Source organism: Macadamia integrifolia, chromosome 14 (assembly GCF_013358625.1).
Source record: "Macadamia integrifolia cultivar HAES 741 chromosome 14, SCU_Mint_v3, whole genome shotgun sequence".
In the NCBI taxonomy this organism is placed as follows: domain Eukaryota; kingdom Viridiplantae; phylum Streptophyta; class Magnoliopsida; order Proteales; family Proteaceae; genus Macadamia; species Macadamia integrifolia.
Genome location: NC_056570.1, coordinates 18,077,591 through 18,100,001, shown reverse-complemented (window position 1 = coordinate 18,100,001; position 22,411 = coordinate 18,077,591). Strand labels below are relative to the sequence as shown.

The window sequence follows — 22,411 nt, the reverse complement described above, 5'->3', positions numbered from 1 at the left end:
ACAAGGCATGAAATCCCTGCTGATAAGATTTGGTACACATCATAGTTCCATACGACACTATATTGGTTTTGAGAAGTCAACTAGTGAGGATATATTAGGGAATGAGCTTTAGGTCATAAACCCATTGATGAGGCAAAATATGTCCCCTTCCTCAACACGGCTGAAGCGTGTATGCAAACCTGAACACGGCTGACCCACTACCTCGGCCCTCCATCAAGCCGTGCTGCCACCTCGGCATCTCATCAGGCAGTGCTGCCACCTCGGCCCTCCATCAGGCCGTGCTACCACCTCGGCCCTCCATCAGTCCGTGCTGCCACCTCGGCACTCCATCAGGCCATGCTGCCACCTCGGCCTCTCCATCAGGCCGTGCTACCACCTCGGCCCTCCATCAGGCCATGCTGCCACCTCGGCATCTCCATCAGGCCATGCTGCCACCTCGGCATCTCATCAGTCCGTGCTGCCACCTCGGCGCTCCATCAAGCCATGCTGCCACCTCGGCATCTCATCAGGCCGTGCTATCACCTCAACCCTCCATCAGGCCGTGCTGCCACCTTAGCATCTCATCAGGCCGTGCTACCACCTCGGCCCTCCATTAAGCCGTGCTGCCACCTCGGCTCTCCATCAGGTCGTGCTACCACCTTGTCCCTCCATCAGGCCGTGCTACCACCTCGGCCCTCCATCAGGCCGTGCTGCCAGTCATCTCGGCTCAACTGACCTATCACCTCGGCTCGGCACAGTCAAGTAAGGCACCCAGAAACGTGCACACATCCACTCCTACATTCAAGGGATGTGATCCCTGATCACGGGGGCAGGACTATCCACTACACGTCATCAGAGGCGACCACCCCTCTCACGACTTGCACCTTCGGTATCAATGGGGAATATTCCCAGAATATGCCTTGAAACCCAGAATATTCCCAGAATCACAGAGCCACTCCCCTTAAGGACTTTACGCCTGAACCGGGCTCTTCACAAACGCCCCTCCTCTCTCCATCAGCAGCCTATAAATACCAAGGTAAGCCTCCATCATGGGGGAGCGATCACTCACTTCTCTTACTGGAAAAGCTCTCTTGAGCATCTGCTGTGGAAAGATCTGACTTAGGCATCGGGGAGTCCCTCGTTGGATCAACCCGGCTCTCCCCTGTCATCTCTCCTGTGCAGGTCGGCCAAAGCACCAAGAACTGTAGGGAAGATCGTCCGGTCAATTTTTACTGTGTCAGATTGGCGCCGTCCGTGGGAACCAGTTACAAAAAGTCATCTGACCAATGCAATTAAGGAGTGAGAAGGTCGTTTCTTCTACGACAACACGAGTAAGATCCATCAGCGAATTACCACTTGGACATCCCCCTTCACCACCAATGGCAGAGCAGGAAAATGTCCCAACAGAGACCCCTCCACGAGGACCCCAGCAAACCAGGCCTGATGCGTAAGTTGTCCAGGGAGAGGGGGATCAGCGCGAGCAAAACCCATAGCTATCTCGCCATGTCCCATCATCCCAGGTAACTCACCCGAACATGGAAGAGCAGATGCAGAGCTTGCAGCTGCAGGTGTTAGCTACAAACACACTGGTGCGGGGTTTCATTCGCCAGTTCAGCTCGGGACTTCCTGTGCCACGTACTAGTTCAGCTCAGCCGCCTAGGCCGGTTACGGGCAAACAACTCAACGATGAATCTCCTGACCACAGTGTCACCCCTCAATCAACGGCAAGGAGGGGGTCGGCCAGAACGTCACGTATTGTTCACTCGGTAACACCCCGCTCTCCTACCGAGGGCTATAGGCAAGGTCTCGTTCCAGCTCAGGATAGGAGAGCTCGTCGTTTCATGCGTCACTGGAGCCCAGAGACACATAATGACCGTAGATCCCCTCCCCAGGTAGGAAGACGCCAGTTGTCGCCTCAAAGACTCACTAGAGGTGTGTGTCCGCACAGAAAAGAGCGAGAGAATTCTCAAAGGATAGCTCGGCGAGATCAACCACAAGGGGGTCAGGACTCGCCCACCAGGCCGACCAGAGGTGCACCGCGGCAAGGTCAGGGTCGGCCCGGTTGTCACCAAGGCCGAGGAAGAAGCCCCGAAGTGGTGAGAGGGCAGGTCGATATCCGAATCACCGAGCCGAGGAGAGAGGGGACGACCTGGAGAACCGCATCCAGCGACTCACTGAGCGAGTAGAAGGAATGCAGTGGCAAGGACACTCGGCCAACATAACTATAACTCCGGCCCATAATGCACTATCCGACGAACTGATAGACGCTGAGCTGCCCTCAAATTTCGTGATACCCGCCTTTAATGGATATGATGGCACCACAAATCTCTATGATCATCTGCTATACTACAGGTCGGCCATGGCGGTTCATGGGAGGTCAGACGCCGTTCTCTGCCGAGCTTTCGCAGCCTCGTTAAAAGGAGCAGTGCTGGTATGGATGTCGAACTTGCGGCCACAGTCCATCCGCAGCTATGAAGAGTTGACAAGAGCATTCCTCACACGTTTCCAAGCGAGTATGAAGCAAAAGCAAACTACGCAAAACGTGATGAACATGAGGCAAGGAGTGAGAGAGACTATAAGGCAGTTCCTTGCCCGATTCACTAAGGTGACACTGGAGGTAAAAAACCTACCGAAAGGAGTGACGTATAGCACGTTGTGCAACGGGGTAATGCCCCCTGATCTGGTCTAGTCTCTGGCCCTCGACTTACAAGAAACAATGCCCGAACTGTTGAGACGGTGCAATCAATATGCCAACATGAAGGAAGTTCTGGCTGCTCGAGGTATAGCTGACAGGTGTGATCAGGCAGAGAAGGAGAAGAAAAGGACTCTGAGACCTAGGGACGACTCTCACGAGCCGAAGAAAAATAGAACAGATTAGCCGCTTGACACTGATGAACCCGAACATTATGAACTTGATCTTTCCCGAACAAACCTGCTCTTAGAGATCCAAAATCAGAAGTATTTTCGCTGGCCCAGGCTAATGACAGCTAAACCAGAGGGGAGGAACCCCAACCGGTACTGTTGATACCACTGAGACCATGGGCATAACACTGAAGACTGCAATTCTCTAAAAAGGGAAATTGATGAGCTCATCAAGGCTGGATACCTTAATAAGTATTTGAAGCAGAAATATGGAGGGAATTGGCCCGAGCCGAGAGATGATGCAAGGCCGAGCCGAGATAGGACTGAGCCGTCGAAGGAACCAATCACTGATCGAGCTGACGCGTATTATAACCAGCCGGTGGGTCCAGCCATTCTAACAATCATGGGCGGACCCACGACGGAATTAGTCAGAAAAGCCAAAGCACACGTGCGGTTCGTATGCACCACGGAGCAGCCTGTTTAGCCTTGTAGATTTTATATTGTCAGCACCTTAGCTTCCATATCTCAGTTATTCAATTTTATTCACTGAGCGTATTAGATTCTATTTTGAAGCAATGTATTTGTCCCAAGTGCATACCACACATCAATATACTATGAAGCTTCTCCCAAATATCTGGCTCTTCTAAGGAAACAAAGACCTTAACAACTAAGGCATAAAGGTAGGCTATAGCTCGACAACATCTAAGACCGAGCTACAACTTGGCATCATCTAAGACCGAGGTACAAGCTCGGCAGCATCTTGACAGTGCTCAAGCTCGGCACTATCAAGACCAGACCCTAGTTTGGCAACTCAAGCCCTTACGCATTAAGGCATGCAAGTCCGAGTCCCGGCTTTATACCTCAAGCCCTTACACATTAAGGCACGTAAGCCCGAGCCCTGGCTTGGCACATCAAGCCCCTACGTATTAAGGCATTCAAGCCCAAGCCCTGGTGTTCGGCACCTCAAGCCCTTACGCATTAAGGCATTCAAGATCGAGCCCCGGCTCGGCACATCAAGCCCCTACGTATTAAGGCATTCAAGCCCGAGCCTCGGTTCGGCACCTCAAGCCCTTACGCATTAAGGCATTCAAGACCGAGCCCCCGCTCGGCACATCAAGCCCTTACGCATTAAGGCATTCAATCCTGAGCCTCGGTTGGGCACCTCAAGCCCTTACGCAGTAAGGCATGCAAGCCCGAGCCCCAGCTCGACACATCAAGCCCTTACGCATTAAGGCATTAAAGATTGAGCCTCGGCTCGGCACATCAAGCCCTTACGCATTAATTCATTAAAGACCGAGCCTCGGCTCGGCACATCAAGCCCTTACGCATTAAGGCATTCAAGATCGAGCCCCGGCTTGGCACATCAAGCCCTTAGCAGTAAGGCATGCAACCTCGAGCCTTGGCTTGGCACATCAAGCCCTTACACATTAAGGCATTCAAGCCCGAGCCCCGATTCAGCACCTCAAGCCCTTACGCATTAAGGCATTCAAGCCCGAGCCCCAGTTCAGCACCTCAAGCCCTTACGCATTAAGGCATTCAAGACCGAGCCCGGCTCGGCACATCAAGCCCTTACGCATTAAGGCATTCAAGCCTGAGCCCCAGTTCAGCACCTCAAGCCCTTACGCATGAAGGCACGTAAGCCAGAGTACGGCTCAACACCTCAAGCCCTTAGCACTAAGGCATGCAAGCCCAAGCACGAGCACGACTCAGCACCTCAAGCCCTTACTAAGGCATGCAAGCCAGAGCCCCTGCTCGGCACCTCAAGCCCTTAGCACTAAGGCGTGCAAGCCCGAGCACGGCTCGGCACCTCAAGCCCTTACGCATTGAGGTATGCAAGCCATAGCACGGCTCAACACTTTAAGACCTTACTTATTAAGGCATGTAAGCCCCAACACGGCTTGGCACCTCAAGACCTTACGCAATAAAGCATGCAAGCCCCAACCACGACTCGGCACCACAAAAGACCTTAACGCAGGGCACATCAAAAGATCGAGCCCCAGCTCGACATCCCTATGGCTAGTCCCAGGCTTGGCACCTCAAGAGCTCACAAGCTAGATATAGAAGATCAATTCCGAGCTCAGATAGGGAACAGAGCCACACTTAGACAGCTGTACTGGTCCTTATTCTTCTAAAAGTTACTCATTTCGAGCCGGCTCAAAGTACAAGAAAATAAAGAAAGAAGCACAAGAATGCTGAGAGATGACACCAAAACGAAGGGGAAAAAGCCCTCAAAGTACATCACTCCCGAAGAAGACATCTACATAAAAAAAATGTACATATATATATATACAAGGCTAATCTCGGGGGCTAATCCATGGGCATAGCTCTTCATTTGTCTATCCTTCGAGTCGGATCACCTCTTCACCAACGTCGATCGAGCCGCAGAGCTGCACCAAAGTGGTAGGGATGGGAATGCGCTACTCATAGTCCGTCAGATCGTAGCTTGGCATCTTACTCGGGATGAACCGGGTGGCATCGTCAGAGCTGACCTAAAACGAAGCAATGTTAATGTTAGTCAGCTTCTGACAGGCCTAGGGGTCCGGCCACCTCTTTGACCTCCAGCTTAACCCGGTGTTGCCTTTCTAGCTCGCCAACCCTAGCTGCGAGCTCCTCCTCCTTGCGAGCGCCCTGAGTCTCGGACAACTCATCTTAGAGAGCATCATTCTCCTTCATCAAGTTACTGTTGGCATCGAGCTGCTTAGCAACCTCCTGTTCGAGCTCTCCAGTTATCAACCCGACATAATTGGCACGGACCTCCTCAGATTGGGCCATTTTCTTCTCAACCTCCAGTTGGCCTATGATCGTGTGCGGCTCCCCATGAAGGTGCTTTGCCTCTTTCGCCTTTGAACAAGCGACAACCATGTCCTCGAATCGTTGAGCAGCCTCGGCTGAGAAAGTGAAGCAGCGCGTCTTGCATCGAATTAAATGCTCTAGCAGATCGATTCAAACTGCTAGAGCGGGGGGGCTGTTGATGAGACAAAATATGTCCCCTTCCTCAGCACGGCTGAAGCGTGTATGCAAACCTGAACAGGGCTGACCCACTACCTCGGCCCTCCATCAAGCTGTGCTGCCACCTCGGCATCTCATCAGGCAGTGCTGCCACCTCGGCCCTCCATCAGGCCATGCTACCACCTCGGCCCTCCATCAGGCCGTGCTGCCACCTCGGCCTTCCATCAAGCCATGCTGCCACCTTAGCATCTCATTAAGCCGTGCTACCACCTCGGCCCTCCATCAGGCCGTGCTGCCACCTCGGCATCTCATCAGGCTGTGCTACCACCTCGGCCCTCCATTAGGCCGTGCTGCCACCTCGGTATCTCATTAAGCCGTGCTGCCACCTCGGCGCTCCATCAGGCCGTGCTTCCACCTCGGCCCTCCATCAAGCCGTTCTGCCACCTCGGCCCTCCATCCGGCCGTGCTAACACCTCGGCCCTCCATTAGGCCGTGCTAACACCTCGGCCCTCCATCAGGCCGTGCTACCAGTCACCTCGGCTTGGCACAGTCAAGTAAGGCACCCAGAAACGTGCACACATCCACTCCTACATTCAAGGGACGTGATCGCTGATCACAGGGGCAGGACTCTATCCACTACACGTCATCAGAGGCGTCCACTCCTCTCACGACTTGCACCTCCGGTATCAATGGAGAATATTCCCAGAATATGCCCTGAAACCCGAAATATTCCCAGAATCACAAAGCCACTCCCCTCAAGGACTCTACGCCTAAACCGGGCTCTCCACAAATGCCCCTCCTCTCTCCATCAGCAGCCTATAAATACCAAAGTAAGCCTCCATCATGGGGGAGCGATCACTCACTTCTCTTACTGGAAAAGCTCTCTTGAGCATTTGCTGTGGAAAAATCTGACTTAGGCATCGGAGAGTCCCCTGTCGGGTCAGCCTGGCTCTCCCTTGTCATCTCTCCTGTGCAGGTCGGCCAAAGCACCATGAACTGCAGGGAAGATCGTCCGGTCAATTTTTACCGCATCACCCATTAATACTTGGTTCGAACTAACGAGGTTGGGCTTGGATTTTTCTCCGAAGTATAACATTATCACACCATATCCACAGAAAAGCAGAGGTAACAACTAGTACCAAAAGTAAACCATGTTTATCAGATTTTGACAACATAGTGGGATACATGATAATTAACTCAACAAGGTCACATATACTTGGTGCAAGGAAGAACTCTGATCTTAGACCTAAAGGTCCGGCAACCAAGATCATTTTAGAGAACTCACAATGTAGGAAAAATGTCAATCCATTTCAACTTCATTTTGACAAAAACATCATAAGGGTCCACATCTACAAAAGTTAACAGTTTACTTTTAGCAGTTATAGTTCCAACCAAAACTTTCAAAAAAAAAATCCAAAAATTAGGAATTGTTTGCAAATGACAAATGAAATTCCAAAGCTTCCTGTTACGATGTAATGATCCAAATGCTTAAAAGCTCAGTACCTATAGAATAAAATTAGAAAACTTAGGATAGGTGGATCCTAGTGTAGATTGACTAAATTAACTAGACCTAAATGGTTACATATATTATGGATATTGATTTAGCCTTTGGTAACTTGAATGACCTTACTTTGGTTCACCTGGTATGTATAGACCATCTAGAAAATCTGTCCAAGTTACAGCACTGGTGGTCGATGCCACGACCGACCAGTTCATTGAGGAGCTGTGCACCTTGGTGATCAGCTGGGACATGATTCACTGGTTACCGAGAGCATCATTCGTCAGATGGACTGTTGTTCCAATGACCGGTACCATTGACCGGTGGTTACCAAGAGGGTGTTCTTCAAAGTCTACAAGCAGCGGTTGATCTTTTCTGGTTCGCGGTCAACTAGTATTCAAAAACCAGGCCGTTCAAACTCATAACGACTAGTTTTTTTACTTTTGGAATGTGCTGTATAATTATGAGAAAAGCTTGGGTTTCAAGCTAATTATCTAAGAATATTGTAAGGAAACTTTGTAGGGCTTATTTGAGATCATTCCACTGCCCACTGTGCTTAGATTCGCAAATCTATATGAGCTAAAGTGCCAAGGCTAAAGAACAAAGAGCTTACACATGCAAATCTAAAACAACCTTGAGTAAGATCTGCTGAGCTCCCCAAAAACCTTAAGCGACAAAGCGAAAGAAGTGAAGGAAGCAGCCCTTGTGTGGCCGCCCCCGTCTCCTCTCTCCCTCTCCCTTCGCCTTCTCTCTCTATCTCTTCTCTTCTCTCTCCCTCCTCCACCTTTCTTCTTCCTCTGCATCTCCCATTTCCCGGGGAACCCATTATCATTTGGAAATTTTTATTAAAAAATAAATCCAATCCTTATTCAATATTCCACTTCCCAACTCAACTTTATTTATTTACATCACAAATCATTCTATTCTGATGGATATAGCTATAGAGATAATCGCTCTATATGCTGTGATGTTTGTTGATACTGGCATATAAGTCATGTTATACTATGCAGTTCCTAATGGAATAGGGAACAAAGCGACTTTGCCGCCTACCGCTACTAAATCACCCGCCCCCCAAGTCAAAACTATCTATCATATACCTTCATTGGACATTTGATCTAACCCTTACTGTCTCCCGACTTTCCCTCTAGATCAATCAGGATACATTCTATTACCTTTTTGGCTAGGCGTTACTGAAATGATTTTTTTTTCTTTTCAATTTTTATTAAAAACCTATTATCTATCCAATCTCAATATAATATCAATGCACATACGTTCATTGATTCTTTTGATAGATCCCGGGATCCCTTCTTCCTCTTCTTCTTCTTCTCTCTCTCCCCCTTGTTCCTCCACTCCCTTTATCTTCTTCTCCCTCTGTTACTAGTGTCGGCCATCTTGATTGGTGTTGAGGTTACTGTGACCGCTCAGCTTGCCTTCCCACTGGCTGCCTACCCTTCTTGCTCAGTAGATGAGTTGGTGTTGGGCCCTTCTGGGCTAGCTGATACCGGGTTGTGATCCCGCCAGGCCCGCTACCCTTTTGAATGCCTCTCCCTCCAGGCTTGCTGTCCCTTTGGTCGTCAGCGCTCTTTGACTGTCTGCCTTTCTGATTGCCACCAAGTTCGCTTGGTCTGTCCACTGGCTCGCCTGCTCTGCCGGTCCTGTCTCTCAGTTGGCTGCTCGCCAAGCATACAGAATTCTAAACGCCACTCCTTCCAGGCATGTTGTCCCGTTGGTCGTCAACCCCTCAAGGCTGCCCTTCCTTTCGGATGCCAGGTTCGTTTGGTTTGTCCGCTTGCTTGTCACGTTAGCCTCCACCCCTGTTGTCTGCCATCCCCGTTGGGCCTGTCGGCCACTGCCAGCCTGCCTTTCGGTCTTTTGGTTGTTGGATCTTTGTCTGATCGACAACAACCTCTTGACACTAGCCTATTGGGCTGCTCTCGGTCGGCAATCACTCCACTATTGCCCTTCGAAAGTTCAGCGCCCCTCTGCTTGCACGATCCCATCCGCTAGGCCAGCTCCCACTTGGTCATGGCCCTCCACAAGGCCAGTGCTCCTCCATTGTGGCTGCCTCTTTACTGGCGGTGCTCCTTTGTCCTTACGGCTAGGAGCTATTGTTTTGAGATTAGATTGTTAGGGTTTGTGGTTCTCTTCCCGGTTTTGACTGGTTTTCTCTTCTCTTATGTTTGGGCATGTAGGTCGGGTTGTAGAAGTTTTCTTCACCCATCTAGGTCGGGTTGTAGAAGTTTTCTTCGCCCATGTGGGGCCCTAATTGGTGCCCTTTGTGGGTTTTTGTAACCCTTATTGGGTTTGTGACATCCCTTTGGGTCTATATTTTCCCTCCCCATTCTTTTAATGCATTTACTATTCACCAAAAAAGATCTGTTGATTAAAAGGGATCAAGAGAGATCACTTGCAAATCTGCCTTCTAAGAGGTAACTTGTGCTTTGGCCTTTGTGAATCACCTTTGTGTGATTGTGGTGGTGAAGGGTATGAGGCCTTGATCCTTGTGAGGTGCTACTCCCCCCCCCCCCCCCCTTTTTAAACGAAGATTGTTGGGTGCCACTCCCTCCCTAAATGGAGATTGTTGATCTAGGGTATTAAGGCCTAGATTTGTGTGTGCAGGTTTATCTTCTACCCTTAAAGAAGATTAGGAATTCCAAGTTGGCAATAGTTTTGGGAGTGGATGTAGGACGGTATTGAGGCCATGCCGAACCACTATATATTTGTGTCATCTCCTTTCTTCTTTATCTCCTTTGTTTATTTGTTTGGTTTACTGACATTCATTTGAAGATTTGAGATAACAAATTGAGGAGGGTTTCAAAAGAAATTTTAAAGTTGGTATTTTACTTCGTATTTTCCATTTCATCCCCTCGGGTTGCCTATATGGTCCTACAAGCATGGTTTAAAGTATTGGTTGTAGGACCATATAGGCAACCCAAGAGGGGATGAAATGGAAAATACAGAGTAAAATTCTGAAGCTATGTCGATGAGCTCAAGTCTCACGACCTCCGGACCAAACTCCACCCCCAATGGCTCATCAACTATGACTCCAACTCAATTTGGCAACTCGAGCAGACAAGCACATCTGGACAGACCATTTGGAGTACCCTGTTGCACCCTACCCTGGATGAGACACCAGCCAACACAACCGGCTAACCACAACCATCCCGCCTCCACCATCAAAACCTCCACCCCCATCCCCAGAAGCAAAAACAAAAAAACCCATCTAGTAACACCAGAGCTTCATATACCTCTACCACCACCCCTGTCATCGGCTACATTTGTCGGGCCCCCCTCCACTAGTCTCCCCATTACCCCTTGCTGCTCATCCAAGCGTCTGATGCACACTTCTACTAGTTCTCAATGATTTGTTGGACCATTTGGAATGTCCGACGTCTCAATTCCTTGGCTAAACAAGCAGAAATTAAAGCTGTTATTCATTTTTCTCAGTCCAATCTCTGCTGCCTTTTAGAAACCAGGGTCCTTAAGGCCAATGCGGCTCGTATTGCTTCCTCAGTCACCCCCAATTGGTCCTTCCTCTCCAATTATGCCCATAGCCCAAATGGGAGAATCTGGATTCTCTGGGACCCAGTCTTCCGTACCATAACCAACCTCTCTTCCTCGGCCCAAGTTACCCACATCTCTATCTCCCATCACTCCGGCCCTTTCATCTGCTCCCTCTCAATTGTTTATTCCCACAACCAAGCCTCCCTCCGGTCATCTCTTTGGGATGACCTTTCCTTTGCCAACACCCTTGGCCCTAGCCCTTGGGGCATTTCTGGAGACTTCAATGTTATCCAGTTCAACTATGAGAAGTAGGGAGGCAACCCCATTGATTCTCAGGTTGTTGACACCTTTAATGACTGCATTGATGACCTTAATCTTACTGATCTCAGATGGTCCGGTGTCAAGCTCACTTGGCATAACAGAAGATCTGGTAACCTTTGTGTGACTTGTAAGCTAGCTCGAGTCCTTGTAAATGAAGCCTGGCTTAACTCTTTCCCCTCTTCTCATGCCACCTTTGGTCTTCCGAGGATCTCTGATCACAGCCCTATCTCCCTCCATGTTATCCCCTTCCGCTCCTTCGGCCCTAAACCTTTCAAATTCTTTGACATGTGGATTTCCCACCTGGATTTTCACTCCCTTGTCTTTAGTGCTTGGTGTAGCCACACCCCCCATTCCTCTTCTCCTCTCCTCTCTTTTGCTTCTAGACTCAAGAGTGTGAAAATTGCTTTAAAGCTTTGGAACTCTTCCACCTTCGGGAACATCACCTCTCGGGTCTCTTCTGCTCAGGAAAAGCTTCACTCCATTCAATCCAGAATCCAACGGGATCTCCACAACCCTATTTTTGCTGAGGAAGAGAAATTTGCCTCTTCTGATTTAGCCCTGGTACTAGACCAGGAAGAAGACTTCTTGTGCCAAAAAGCCTGTATCAAATGGCTTGAGCTTGGGGATTCCAACTTGGCTTACTTCCATCGCTCTCTCAAAGCAAGGAATAATGCTAACTCCATCCCGATGCTTGTCTCCTCCTCCGAGGTTGACCTCTTCACCCCGTATCTCATCAAGACTGAAGCCATCTCTCATTTTCAGAGACTCTTCAGTCCCCACCCTTACCCTCTCACCCCCATCCCCCCGAATCTCCTTAATAAATCGGTTCCCGCTGAATTTATTTATACCTTTCCTTCAATCCATTCCCAGCAAGGAGGAAATATTCTCAGCCATCCTTTCCCACAAATCCAACAAAGCCGAAGGCCCGAATGGCTTCAATATGGGCTTCTTCTCCGCTTGTTGGAATACCATCAGAAATGACCTTATTTCTAAGGTTCGGAGCTTCTTCTTCAACCCTAATCAAATTGTGGGGATCAATCACACCTTCCTTTGTCTCATCCCTAAAAGGAAGGTGCAATCTCCATGATTGACTTCAGGTCTGTAACCTTCTCTATAAGTTTGTGGCCAAAATCCTTGCCAACAGGATTCAAAAAGTCATTGATTTCCTCGTCAGTCCTAACCAATCGGCCTTCATTGCTAGTAGGAGTATCGCTATAACACCATGCTTTGTCATGAGATAGTTCGCGGTTTCAACCGCAAGTCCCATTCCCCTGCGGCTCTCCTCAAGATTAACATCCACAAAGCTTTTGACACCATTAGCTGGGATTTCATATCTATTGTGCTTCTTCAAATGGCATTCCCTCCTTCCTTTGTCCACTGGATTCGGATTTGCATCTCCTCCCCCAGCTTCTCTATTTTGGTGAATGGGAGCTTTGTTGGACACTTCCCATCGGGTCGTGGCATCCGCCAGGGATGTCCCCTCTCCCCCCTTCTTTTCTCTCTTTCCTTGGAAGTCCTTTCCCGCTTCATCCAATCTGCAACTGACCTCCACCTCATTTCTCCCATTCCCAAATGCAAATCTCTCCTTTCTCATCTTGCATTTGCTGACGACATCATGATCTTCTCCAAACCTGATCCCTTCTCTGTTTCCACTATCATGTCCACCCTTCATTCCTTTGAATCCTTTTCGGGTCTCAGCATAAATCTCCTCAAGTCCAAGTTTTTCATTTCCGGCATCTCCCCCAAGGTCCGAGCCTCCCTCTCTGACCTCTTTGGGATTCCTCTTGGTTCCTTGCCAGTGAAATAGTTGGGTCTTCCCCTTATTACCTCTAGGCTTTCAGCCCATCATTTTTCCCCCATACTGGACAATCTCAAGAAAAGGCTCCAGCTCTAGAAAGCAAGCTTCTCTCTTTTGCTAGTCGCCTTACCTTGATCAGATTGGTCCTCCAGTCCATGTACCTCTACTGGACTGGCACCTTTGTCCTTCCAGCTTCTATCATCAATTTCTATTAAAAACTCCTTTGCACCTTCCTCCAGAAAGGCTTTGATTCCTCCAAATTCCTAAGACTTCTTAGTTGGGAAAATGTTTGCCTTCCCAAAGAAGAAAATGGTCTTAGGATTAGAAGAATCAAAACAATCAACTCTGCTGCTATTTTCAAGCTAATATGGAAGGTTGTGTCAAAGCACAAAACCATATGGGTTGACTGGATCTACTCGGGTCTGCTCAAAGCCAACTCCCTCTGGACCGCCCCCTCCTGGATCTGGAGGAAGATTCTTGACTATAGAAATGTTGCTCTCCCAAGTATCTCCTTGGTCATTGAGAATGGTCATTCGATCTCTCTCTGGAATGACCCGTGGCACCCTTTAGGCATCCTTTCTCACCTTATCTCCCCTAGAATCATCTACTCTTCTGGCCTTTCTTCTAATGCCACAGTCTCTTCCATCCTCCCCCTTCCCCTCCTCAACCTCTGGACTCTCCTCCCCCTCCCCCTCCCCCCAGGTCACAGAGGTAGGGAGGACAAATGCATTTGGCTCCCCTCCCCTACTGGAACCTTTTCTTTTTCCTCCACTTGGTCCTTCATTCGTACCCCTTCCCAATCAGTTCCCTGGCACAAGGTTGTCTGGTTCAAAAGCCACATTCCTCGCCGTAGCTTCACCCTATGGTGATGCCTAACCAATTGCCTTGCCACCCAATCTTTTTTCCTTCATCGCTATAGTCTAGTCAACCCTGCCTATTGTGTCTGTCCGAATGGCATTGAAGATATTCCCCATCTTTTCTTCTCTTGCCCCTTTTCTTCCCGCATCTAAAAAGCTTTCCTGTCCAAATATTGGCGGACCAAAATACCCATCCTCCCTTTCGACAGGGAGTGGATCTGGATCTCTGGTTCCTCCATTTGCGACACCGTTGGCAAGCTTGCTTTTTGTGCCACCATTAATCACCTCTAGATGGAGCGTAATATCCGCAGATGTACCCCCCAAATCTCGATCCCCGGATAAGATTTGGAAAGCTATCTACTTTGATGTTAGATCCAAAACCTCCTCCCTCCTGTCTCGCCCAATCAAATACACCCCCAAAAACTCCCACATCATTGATGCTTGGAACCTTCAGGTGGATATCATCCACCCCACTTAAGGTCTTTCCGGATGCTGGCTCTCCCTCCCCCCGAGGTTGCTGGCCATTGAGGATGTATGTTTCTCGGGGTTTTTTTGTTTTTGTTATGTATTTTCTATTTTGTTTTAGCTTAGCCTAGTGCTTGGCCTTTTGGCCTTGCTTTTTGCTGGCTTCGGCCTCCCCCCCCCTTTTTCCTCCCTTATATCTTCTTTTCTTCTAGTAATGAATCATTTATTCATAAAAAAAAAAGTATTGGTGCGTATCATACCATATTGACCGATACATATCGGCATTGGTCAGCATCGATATGATACCCACCGGTACAATATATGTATTTAAAAAAATTCCTATCTATCAAAGCGTATTGTACGATACACCGATGCTTTCTGAGACTCATCGATACCTTTCGATACTCTCAAAATGTACAATTGAGCCCCAAACGATTGAATTACATGTGTATCGGTTTTTATTGAACTGATACCCATCGATACTCACCAATACCCAGGATACATATCTACAAACCCATTTCACTTTTGAAACAGAGCTTGTTCTTCTCGCGGGTGATACTTAAGTTTCCAAAATTTGAAGCACAACTACACTTTTACCAAAAAAAAATCATAATCTTGATTTACCATTCATTCATGTCCTCCATGTCATGAATTATGGCGTTTTCATGTTAATCATCTTCTCCAATTTACATCTGCAGACTCCTTGCAGCCAGATAAGTGTCTTCCGTTTGATTTCTCCATTCCATTTAATTGTTAATTTCTATAAGTATCATCACAACTAATGTCATCATTTCCATTTAATGTTTTTTGTCCTTGTGATAAGGCAAGGGTGTTGATCCTTCCACAAAATTGAGCCGTGTGTCTCATGTCATGATTTCTCAAGTTACTACCATCCCTTTTGCAGTGTTCTAAGAGTTTTTTTTATAAAAAGCTGGATTGCAAGATCAAACAATTAAGTTTGTTTTACTTCTTTTTTTGCTATGTTTGAGCGGATTTAGGTAAAACAAATTAATACATTGCATTAAACATGAATTATTGCATCAAACTGTTCATAGATTATAAAACTTTTTTTTTTTAGAAAGTCTACAATACACCATTACTACACGTAAGAAACATCATCCTTTCGAACAATTTTCAATTGAATACACTTGTCTGTCAGTATGGTGTTCTATATTTTAGTGTTTATGCATGATACATGTGTATATATATATTATGCAAAAGTCTATCAGATTGTGTTTCCTATTCAGTTATGTATGCATCTTTAGTGTATCTTAGCATATCTCTGATATTATAGGATACCCTCCGACATAGTTGTCAAGGCGTTGCCTAGGCGACAGTCGCCTTGTTGTACTGCATGTTGCCTTGGGTTATGTCCCTTATTTATGCCAAATATCATTTACTTAAGATATTATTCATAAATAAACAAATACCCCCTATTTGAATCCAATAAAAGTAGCTTAAAAATTAAATTTCAAAAGGATAAAAAGTCAATCTCCCAGTCCAAGAACAAAAACTGGATTTGCTTATAAGGGCGATTTTCAACTTTTAAATGCTAGGGTTTTTCTCAATTATGAAAATTTTATTAATTCTATCAAGTTAAAGCATTGCTAAAAACCAAAAGTCCGGTAAAATAATCTTTTGTTTTGATATCCATAAAATTATTTTCATTCAGGCGATTTTAATAGCATTCGCGCACTTGAAAATAAGTTTGACTGGAGCATAACTTTGTCGTTACAACTCATACTTAAGTAATTTTAGAGTTGTTGGAAAGCTGGTTTTAGGCTATAACTAATAAAAAAAGTCTCATGTAAAAATAAATTCATTTGACCAATCAAACTTATTATATAATAAGAGCATTTCTCTAAATGTTGATTTTTTATAACTTAATATGACTTAATGTTAATTTTTTGTAATTTAATATGACTAAATGTTGATTTTTAATAACTTGATGTTGCTCAATGTTTATTTTTTATGATACAAGGTATATATAGCTTACTAAATAATGTTATAAAATTGGGAAAATAAAAATAACACTTGATTGCCTTGTTCGCCTTGAGGCGGGCACCTCCTTACCTAAGCGCTTAGACGACCCTCCACCGCCTTGGTTCGCCTTGGCGCCGTGACAACTATGCCCTCCGATACATATCTTAAATTTAACCTATTGATACGGCAATCGATACCAATATTTTAATCCTTGCCTACAAGTGGTATCATAGTAGGATCTTTTCAATAGGGCTTAAAACTCCGAAGAGAAAATTGTAACCCTTATGGATTCAAAGAATTTGAACTAGTTCCACACCTACAACATGTGAACAATACTGCAGTGAATCACTTCAACATTGAGGATCAAAGGGTAAGAGAACTTCTTGATTTTTCAAGAACTTGTTATGAGATGATAGAAAGAATTCCTCTCGAATGTTTTTATGAAGATTTCTTAAAAAATGGAAGGAATAAGTCAAGACCCCTCTCCTTCAAATGAGGCATGTGAAGACTCAACACAAGTGGAAGAAGTATGTAGTGTAAATCTTATGCATATGTCTTTTGAACCTTCCATGCAAAGATATTGATGCACAAGGATCAAAATGAGACTTCAGAATCTCAAAGTATTGATGATATTTTGGTTACTGGTGAAAATGGTTATGAGAATACTTATGTTGCTGTAAGACAAATAAATTTTATCAACATTGTTGATATTTCCAGTAAAATGGGAGAAGAATGTTCTGATGATCTTGAAAAAATTATTTATGAACCTCCTTTGCAGGAAATTTTGTCAGAGGAACAGAAAGAAGTTTCTGAGCCAAAGATCATTGATAATAATTTTAATAATGGTCATGAGAATGTTAAAATACATCTTACAAATACTTATGATGTGTCTAGTGAATTGGAAGATGAATTTTCTTATGATGTGCTATTGATAATTATGCTGACTTATTTTCAGATTTGGAAGAATTGATTGTGAAAAATAAAGATCTCAAGAGAAATTTTTCTGATCTTGAATCTGAGATTGAAGTTCCAAATATCTCAATGACAAGTTTAGTTCAAAAGTCAATGAACTATACTCGATCACTTGAGAAACTTACAAAAGTCCCAACTATCCTAAAAGGATGATGAGTAAGAGTTACGTTAACTAATGAGTTTTCCTTTTACTTTTTAAATGTATTGCAGAATGTCAGAGACACCTTTTAGACCCAGGGAGAAGCTTATGGAGAAGCAGAAGCATTTCCAAAACATTCACAAATACACATACTTTAAAGGACCCTTTGACAAGGTCACTTCAGTTGCCATTCCTCTTGCTTTGGCAACTACCTCTGTGTTTCTCATTGTGAGTTTGTTTCCCAACCTATTACATAATGAACATCAGAATTCTACTGTGGCAATGTTTACTTTGTTATTGCCATGATTTATTCATTAGAGAAGTGTTATTCTTCGTCCAGGTACGTGGAGTCTACAATATGTCTCATGGGATAGGAAAGAAGGAATAAGAGCTCGCTCCAAGTTTTATGAGGGCCCCATAAGTTGGCCACCTTGGATCTGATCATTTTATTCATATGGTTTTAAATGGAAGTTGTTGAAGGTTTTCTATTTCAATTTTAATAATGGCAGTCTCAAATTGACACATTTGAACTTAAAATTTTCAAACTTCCAGGTTTTTGGAATCTGTGGTAAAGAATGGTTCATTCTAATTACCATCGCATTCTTAATATGATTTTGCTTTTTTGTCGCTTTACTTTCATGTAAATGCTCACTGAAATTTTTTGAATATTATTATTTCATCCAAAAAAAAAAAGGTAAAATTTTGGAACATTTGCTGGGGTGTAGAAGATTTTCACTTGGTTTTGTAGGTGCTACTGCTTACAGCCTAATTATATACACATAAAGAGGAAGACCTTGATGCATGGTGGGCCATCAAGTTGGGTCCCCATTTACCTTATAGTGAGAATGACCAAACCATCATTCCAGATGGCAAAAATAACTTCGTTAGAGCCTCTATGCTCTTCTTGCATTTTTTTTTTTCAAAGGAATCATGATAGATGTACGCATTAGTGTTTTGTAATGGAATATTATACTCTAGCATTATACTGATCGTCAGATCCCCATCTCTGCATCTTTGTTATTCAACCTCTCCGGTGTTGCATCCTATTGTCTAATGCTTCTACACCTCTCTCTATAGCAACTCATTGGGACATCACTCGCCTCTCTTTCTCTCTCTCCAAACCAACTTTGTAGGAAACAAGATCCTCTCAAGTACACCAGTCTCCCCCCCCACCCCCACCCCCACCCCCACCCCCACCCCCAGCACACATGATGTATCAATCTTGTTGTCAGTCATTCATTTCAACTTGTGTAGTATTTCATCCATAAATAGCTAATCGAAATGAAACCTACTTAAATTATTAATCCAGACCATTCATAAAGTCTAACATCAAGTAAATAATAAGGTAAACATAAGAATTTTTTTGCACACCATTTTTTATTGAATAGTTGGGATCACATCGATTGCATCAGAAAGACTATCTGCTGACCTTTGGACTCACTTGCAATTAGATGATCAATGTGGAAAGCTATTGCCTTCAAAGGACTTGATATCGTATCAGCTCCCCCCTTCTTTCTCTTCTCTTTGCCATTGCCACTGCCACAAGCATCAACTGATCTAGCCCAACCTTGGACATGAATAGAACTTTCTGGATGAACTGAGGGAGCACTTTCTTTGGTATGAAATTTTCCATCATTAGTAACATACATGTTTTTCAGTCCATCAAGATTGACGATGTAATAATTCTGCCAATCAGTAGTTGCCTCTAATGGATATGATGAATCATAACACCTGGTTATCTCATTGCCTGACCATATACCTACTTCAATGTGTATCGGAAGCATGTTCTTTCCAATAACTTTATTCTTTATTTTGCAAAATGTGATAAAAGATAAAATTAATGAATATCACTCAGAGAAATGATTACAAATTTTGGTTAGGTAGAGGTTTTAAAATAAAGTACCTTAAATTCATTTCAAACATGTTGCGGTGCATCAAAGCGTATGTCTATTGAATTCCAACCCATGCCATTATTCTTCTAGAGGTCACTTAAAGCTCTTAACATTTGCTTCCATATTCGATAATGATTGCGGCATTGCTCCCGTTCGTAGGTCATACCCAATATCTCCTTTAGGCTTTTGGCAGCCATTGGTCTTTCATAAGGTCATTGTCACCAGTCCTTTCTTTACAATGGTGACTCAATAAACACTCCAGCCAAAATTGTGACATATCATTTGGCCATTGACAGTTTTGTCCTGATCAGTCCTTTCTTTACAATGGTGACTCAATAAACACCCCAGCCAAAATTGTGACTTCTCATTTGGCCATGAACAGTTTTGTCCTGTCTTTGCCCTGTGCTTGGGTTTTCGAACTTATGACCTCTATCTTTGTTCCCTTTGGTGAAAACAAGAAAATTGATTCCATGACCTTTCAGAACTACTGCATTCTAGTTCTAATAGTAGTGCAGGGTATCAACATGAATCAGAGAGAGAGAGAGAGAGAGAGAGAGAGAGCCATGGTTTAGGTATTTTGATAAGAAAAACAAATTAACAAAAATCCCAGGTAGGAGAGGACTCAGAGAAGGAGAGGAAGAACAAGAGTTGAGAGAGAGTGAGACATGCTGAGAAGTTCACCTTCGTTCACTTTAACCTCCGCAGCTTCTCTTTCAACCTCGATGAAAGCTTCAGATGTAACGAAGGAGAGACTCAGCCCAATAAACTGGCCTCTCCCAAGAAGCGTCCTCTTTTATACCTGGTAAAGAATCATGTGCTCTTATCTGAGAACTCCTCAATATGAATCACTTTATGTGTAAAAAATTGAAAACCTAGAATTGCCTGACTTTTAATGGAAATGATTTCTTGTGGTACCAAACACCATTAATATGTAAGAATCACGATTCTACGGAATTAAGCAATCGAGCATGCCCTTACATTTCCTTAATTGGTTGCAGCTGCTCTTCTCTACTCTAAAACCAAAACAAAAGAATAAATTAAATTCATGTATATAATAAAAACAAAAGAAAAAAAAGAACTCTAAATATTCAGTTGGAATAATATCTGAGTTAAAGAGATACATTATTAAAGCTATAAAGGAATAGCTATATAATATTTCAATTCTGAGGCCCGAAGAACCTACAACCTAAATCCTTTTTTATAAACTCACATGAGAGGAGTATGCTATGTAATCTCTACATGGGAATGGCACAAGCCATAGAGTGGGTCAATATCCTCCTATTTTCTCAGGATGTCTTTTGTAGGAGTTCTTTCATGTGCTAATTTCCAAAAGAAGAGCTTAAATTTTGGATATGTTTTGAGTTTCCAAAAATAAAGCCGCTAGTGTGAACATAGATATAAGCAAGTACACTTGTTTGAGAGCCCAGTTGAGTAAGTAAGTATTAATATTAGATCTGAGAAATTTGACCGCTACTTTAGTTGAAAGAGACCCATTGTTTGTAAGTTGGCACCACCATTTTTCATAATCAGAGGTAATGGGTATTTGAATCTCAGAAGTACAATGAAAATAGTTTGTAATTGCTTATTAGTAGAGTGTTATGGTAGCTATACTAAACTCATATCTGGATAGGCATGTCTGGCGATAGGGTTGGGCTGGCCATTAGATCTCATTCAAAACCATTGAGGTAAAATTGAATTTGTATAATTATAAATTCCATTTATGTGGGGTGGATTTTATATGGCTCCATTTGGTTGCAATGAGAATTTAAAGGGAGGGGAAATGAAATTTTTATACTTAAAAAAGAAATGTTTATAATCATTACCCCATGTGATTGTATAAACTATTTAATTTTTTAACCATATTTAGTAATGATATATTTTATATATTATAGCAAAGGGTTTTGGATGCAGAGTAAAGTGCAATTTTATAACCAAATATGAAATGATTTGAAGTTAATGTTAAAGTCACATGGGTAATGATTATATATATTTCTTTTTTAAGTATGAAAATTTCACTTCCCTTCCCTTTAATTCTCCTTACAACCAAACATAACCTCTATTTTTTTTTGATATCTCAAAACCTCAAATACATTTTTGTATTGTTTTGGTTTTAACTCTACATTGTCTCCAAGTTATATGTATAGTTACTATAGGAAAATATTAAGATCTCGACTGCCTATTCTTGGATATTTGTGTTCAATAAAGCCAATTTAAATACATTAAATAAATATTAATTTTTATAGATTTGATTTGGCAATTGGTTGACCTAAGGTTAGACCTTAAGTTATTAGCAAGTCGCAACTAAGGATAGCCTAGGCATTTTGTTCATTAGGTTGTCACATTGTATATTATAGGATGTAATTGCAAACTAAAAAAATGTGAGTATTCATATTACGTGATTGTGTGTGTGTATCGAACAAGTTCAGTTGAGAATCTTGTATGGATTATTAGAAGATGTTAGAAAAACAAGATTCTCTATAATAGTTCATTGTGGTCCCCAAACTTGAAAGGCTATTACTAGGGGTGCAACAGGGTCGGGCTTCTTAAAACCCTAGCCCAACCCTGAGTCCCCTTAACTGGGCCCAAACCTGCCCTGACCCTGACTCAAGACCACAAAACTTTAATCCAAGCCCAACCCTTCAAGGTTCAACCCAACCCTTACTTGCCCTGATTGGCACTGATTTTTCAATGTTGAGCCGGGATAACCCTGATTGACCCTGACCCTGACCTTGATTGACCCTGGTTTGCTATCAAGGGCCAGGTATACCCTAATCCTAACCCTACAAAATATGAAATAACTAATATATATATATATATATATTCATAATAGAAAAAAAACAAAGTCACAAATTACTTGTCATGAAGAGAACATCCTAAAGCAAACATTTAAACAAATAACTCCAATTATTATGATAAACAAAGAGGAGATCATCCTTAGAAAGCAAATAATCTAAAAATTTCAAATATTTGTCTTGAGAAACAAAGAGATCATCCTAATAAGGCAAATAATCCAAAGATCTAAAAACTCTTGTCATGTTAAATGAAGAGGAGAACATCCTAAGAAAACAAAAAATCCAAAGTCAACATCAAGGGAACCAGGGCCGGGTCAAGCCAAAATCAGGGCCAAAAGTAAGGGTAAAAAAATCAGGGCAGGCTGGATGGGTTGGGCGGGCCAAAGACATCAAACCTTAT

General features: G+C 43.9%; 1 protein-coding gene across 1 annotated transcript in view; it reads left to right on the top strand.

Annotated features, from left to right (window-relative positions):
- Nucleotides 1-17,960, top strand: part of LOC122060388 — a 28,329-nt gene extending 10,369 nt beyond the window's left edge. Inside the window, exons 3-4 of the mRNA XM_042623468.1 lie at nucleotides 17,399-17,555; nucleotides 17,668-17,960. Of these exons, the coding sequence (XP_042479402.1) occupies nucleotides 17,400-17,555; nucleotides 17,668-17,715 (204 nt within the window). The 5' untranslated portion in view covers nucleotide 17,399 and the 3' untranslated portion in view covers nucleotides 17,716-17,960. The remainder of the gene's footprint in view (nucleotides 1-17,398; nucleotides 17,556-17,667) is intronic.
- Nucleotides 17,961-22,411: the final 4,451 nt, after the last annotated feature.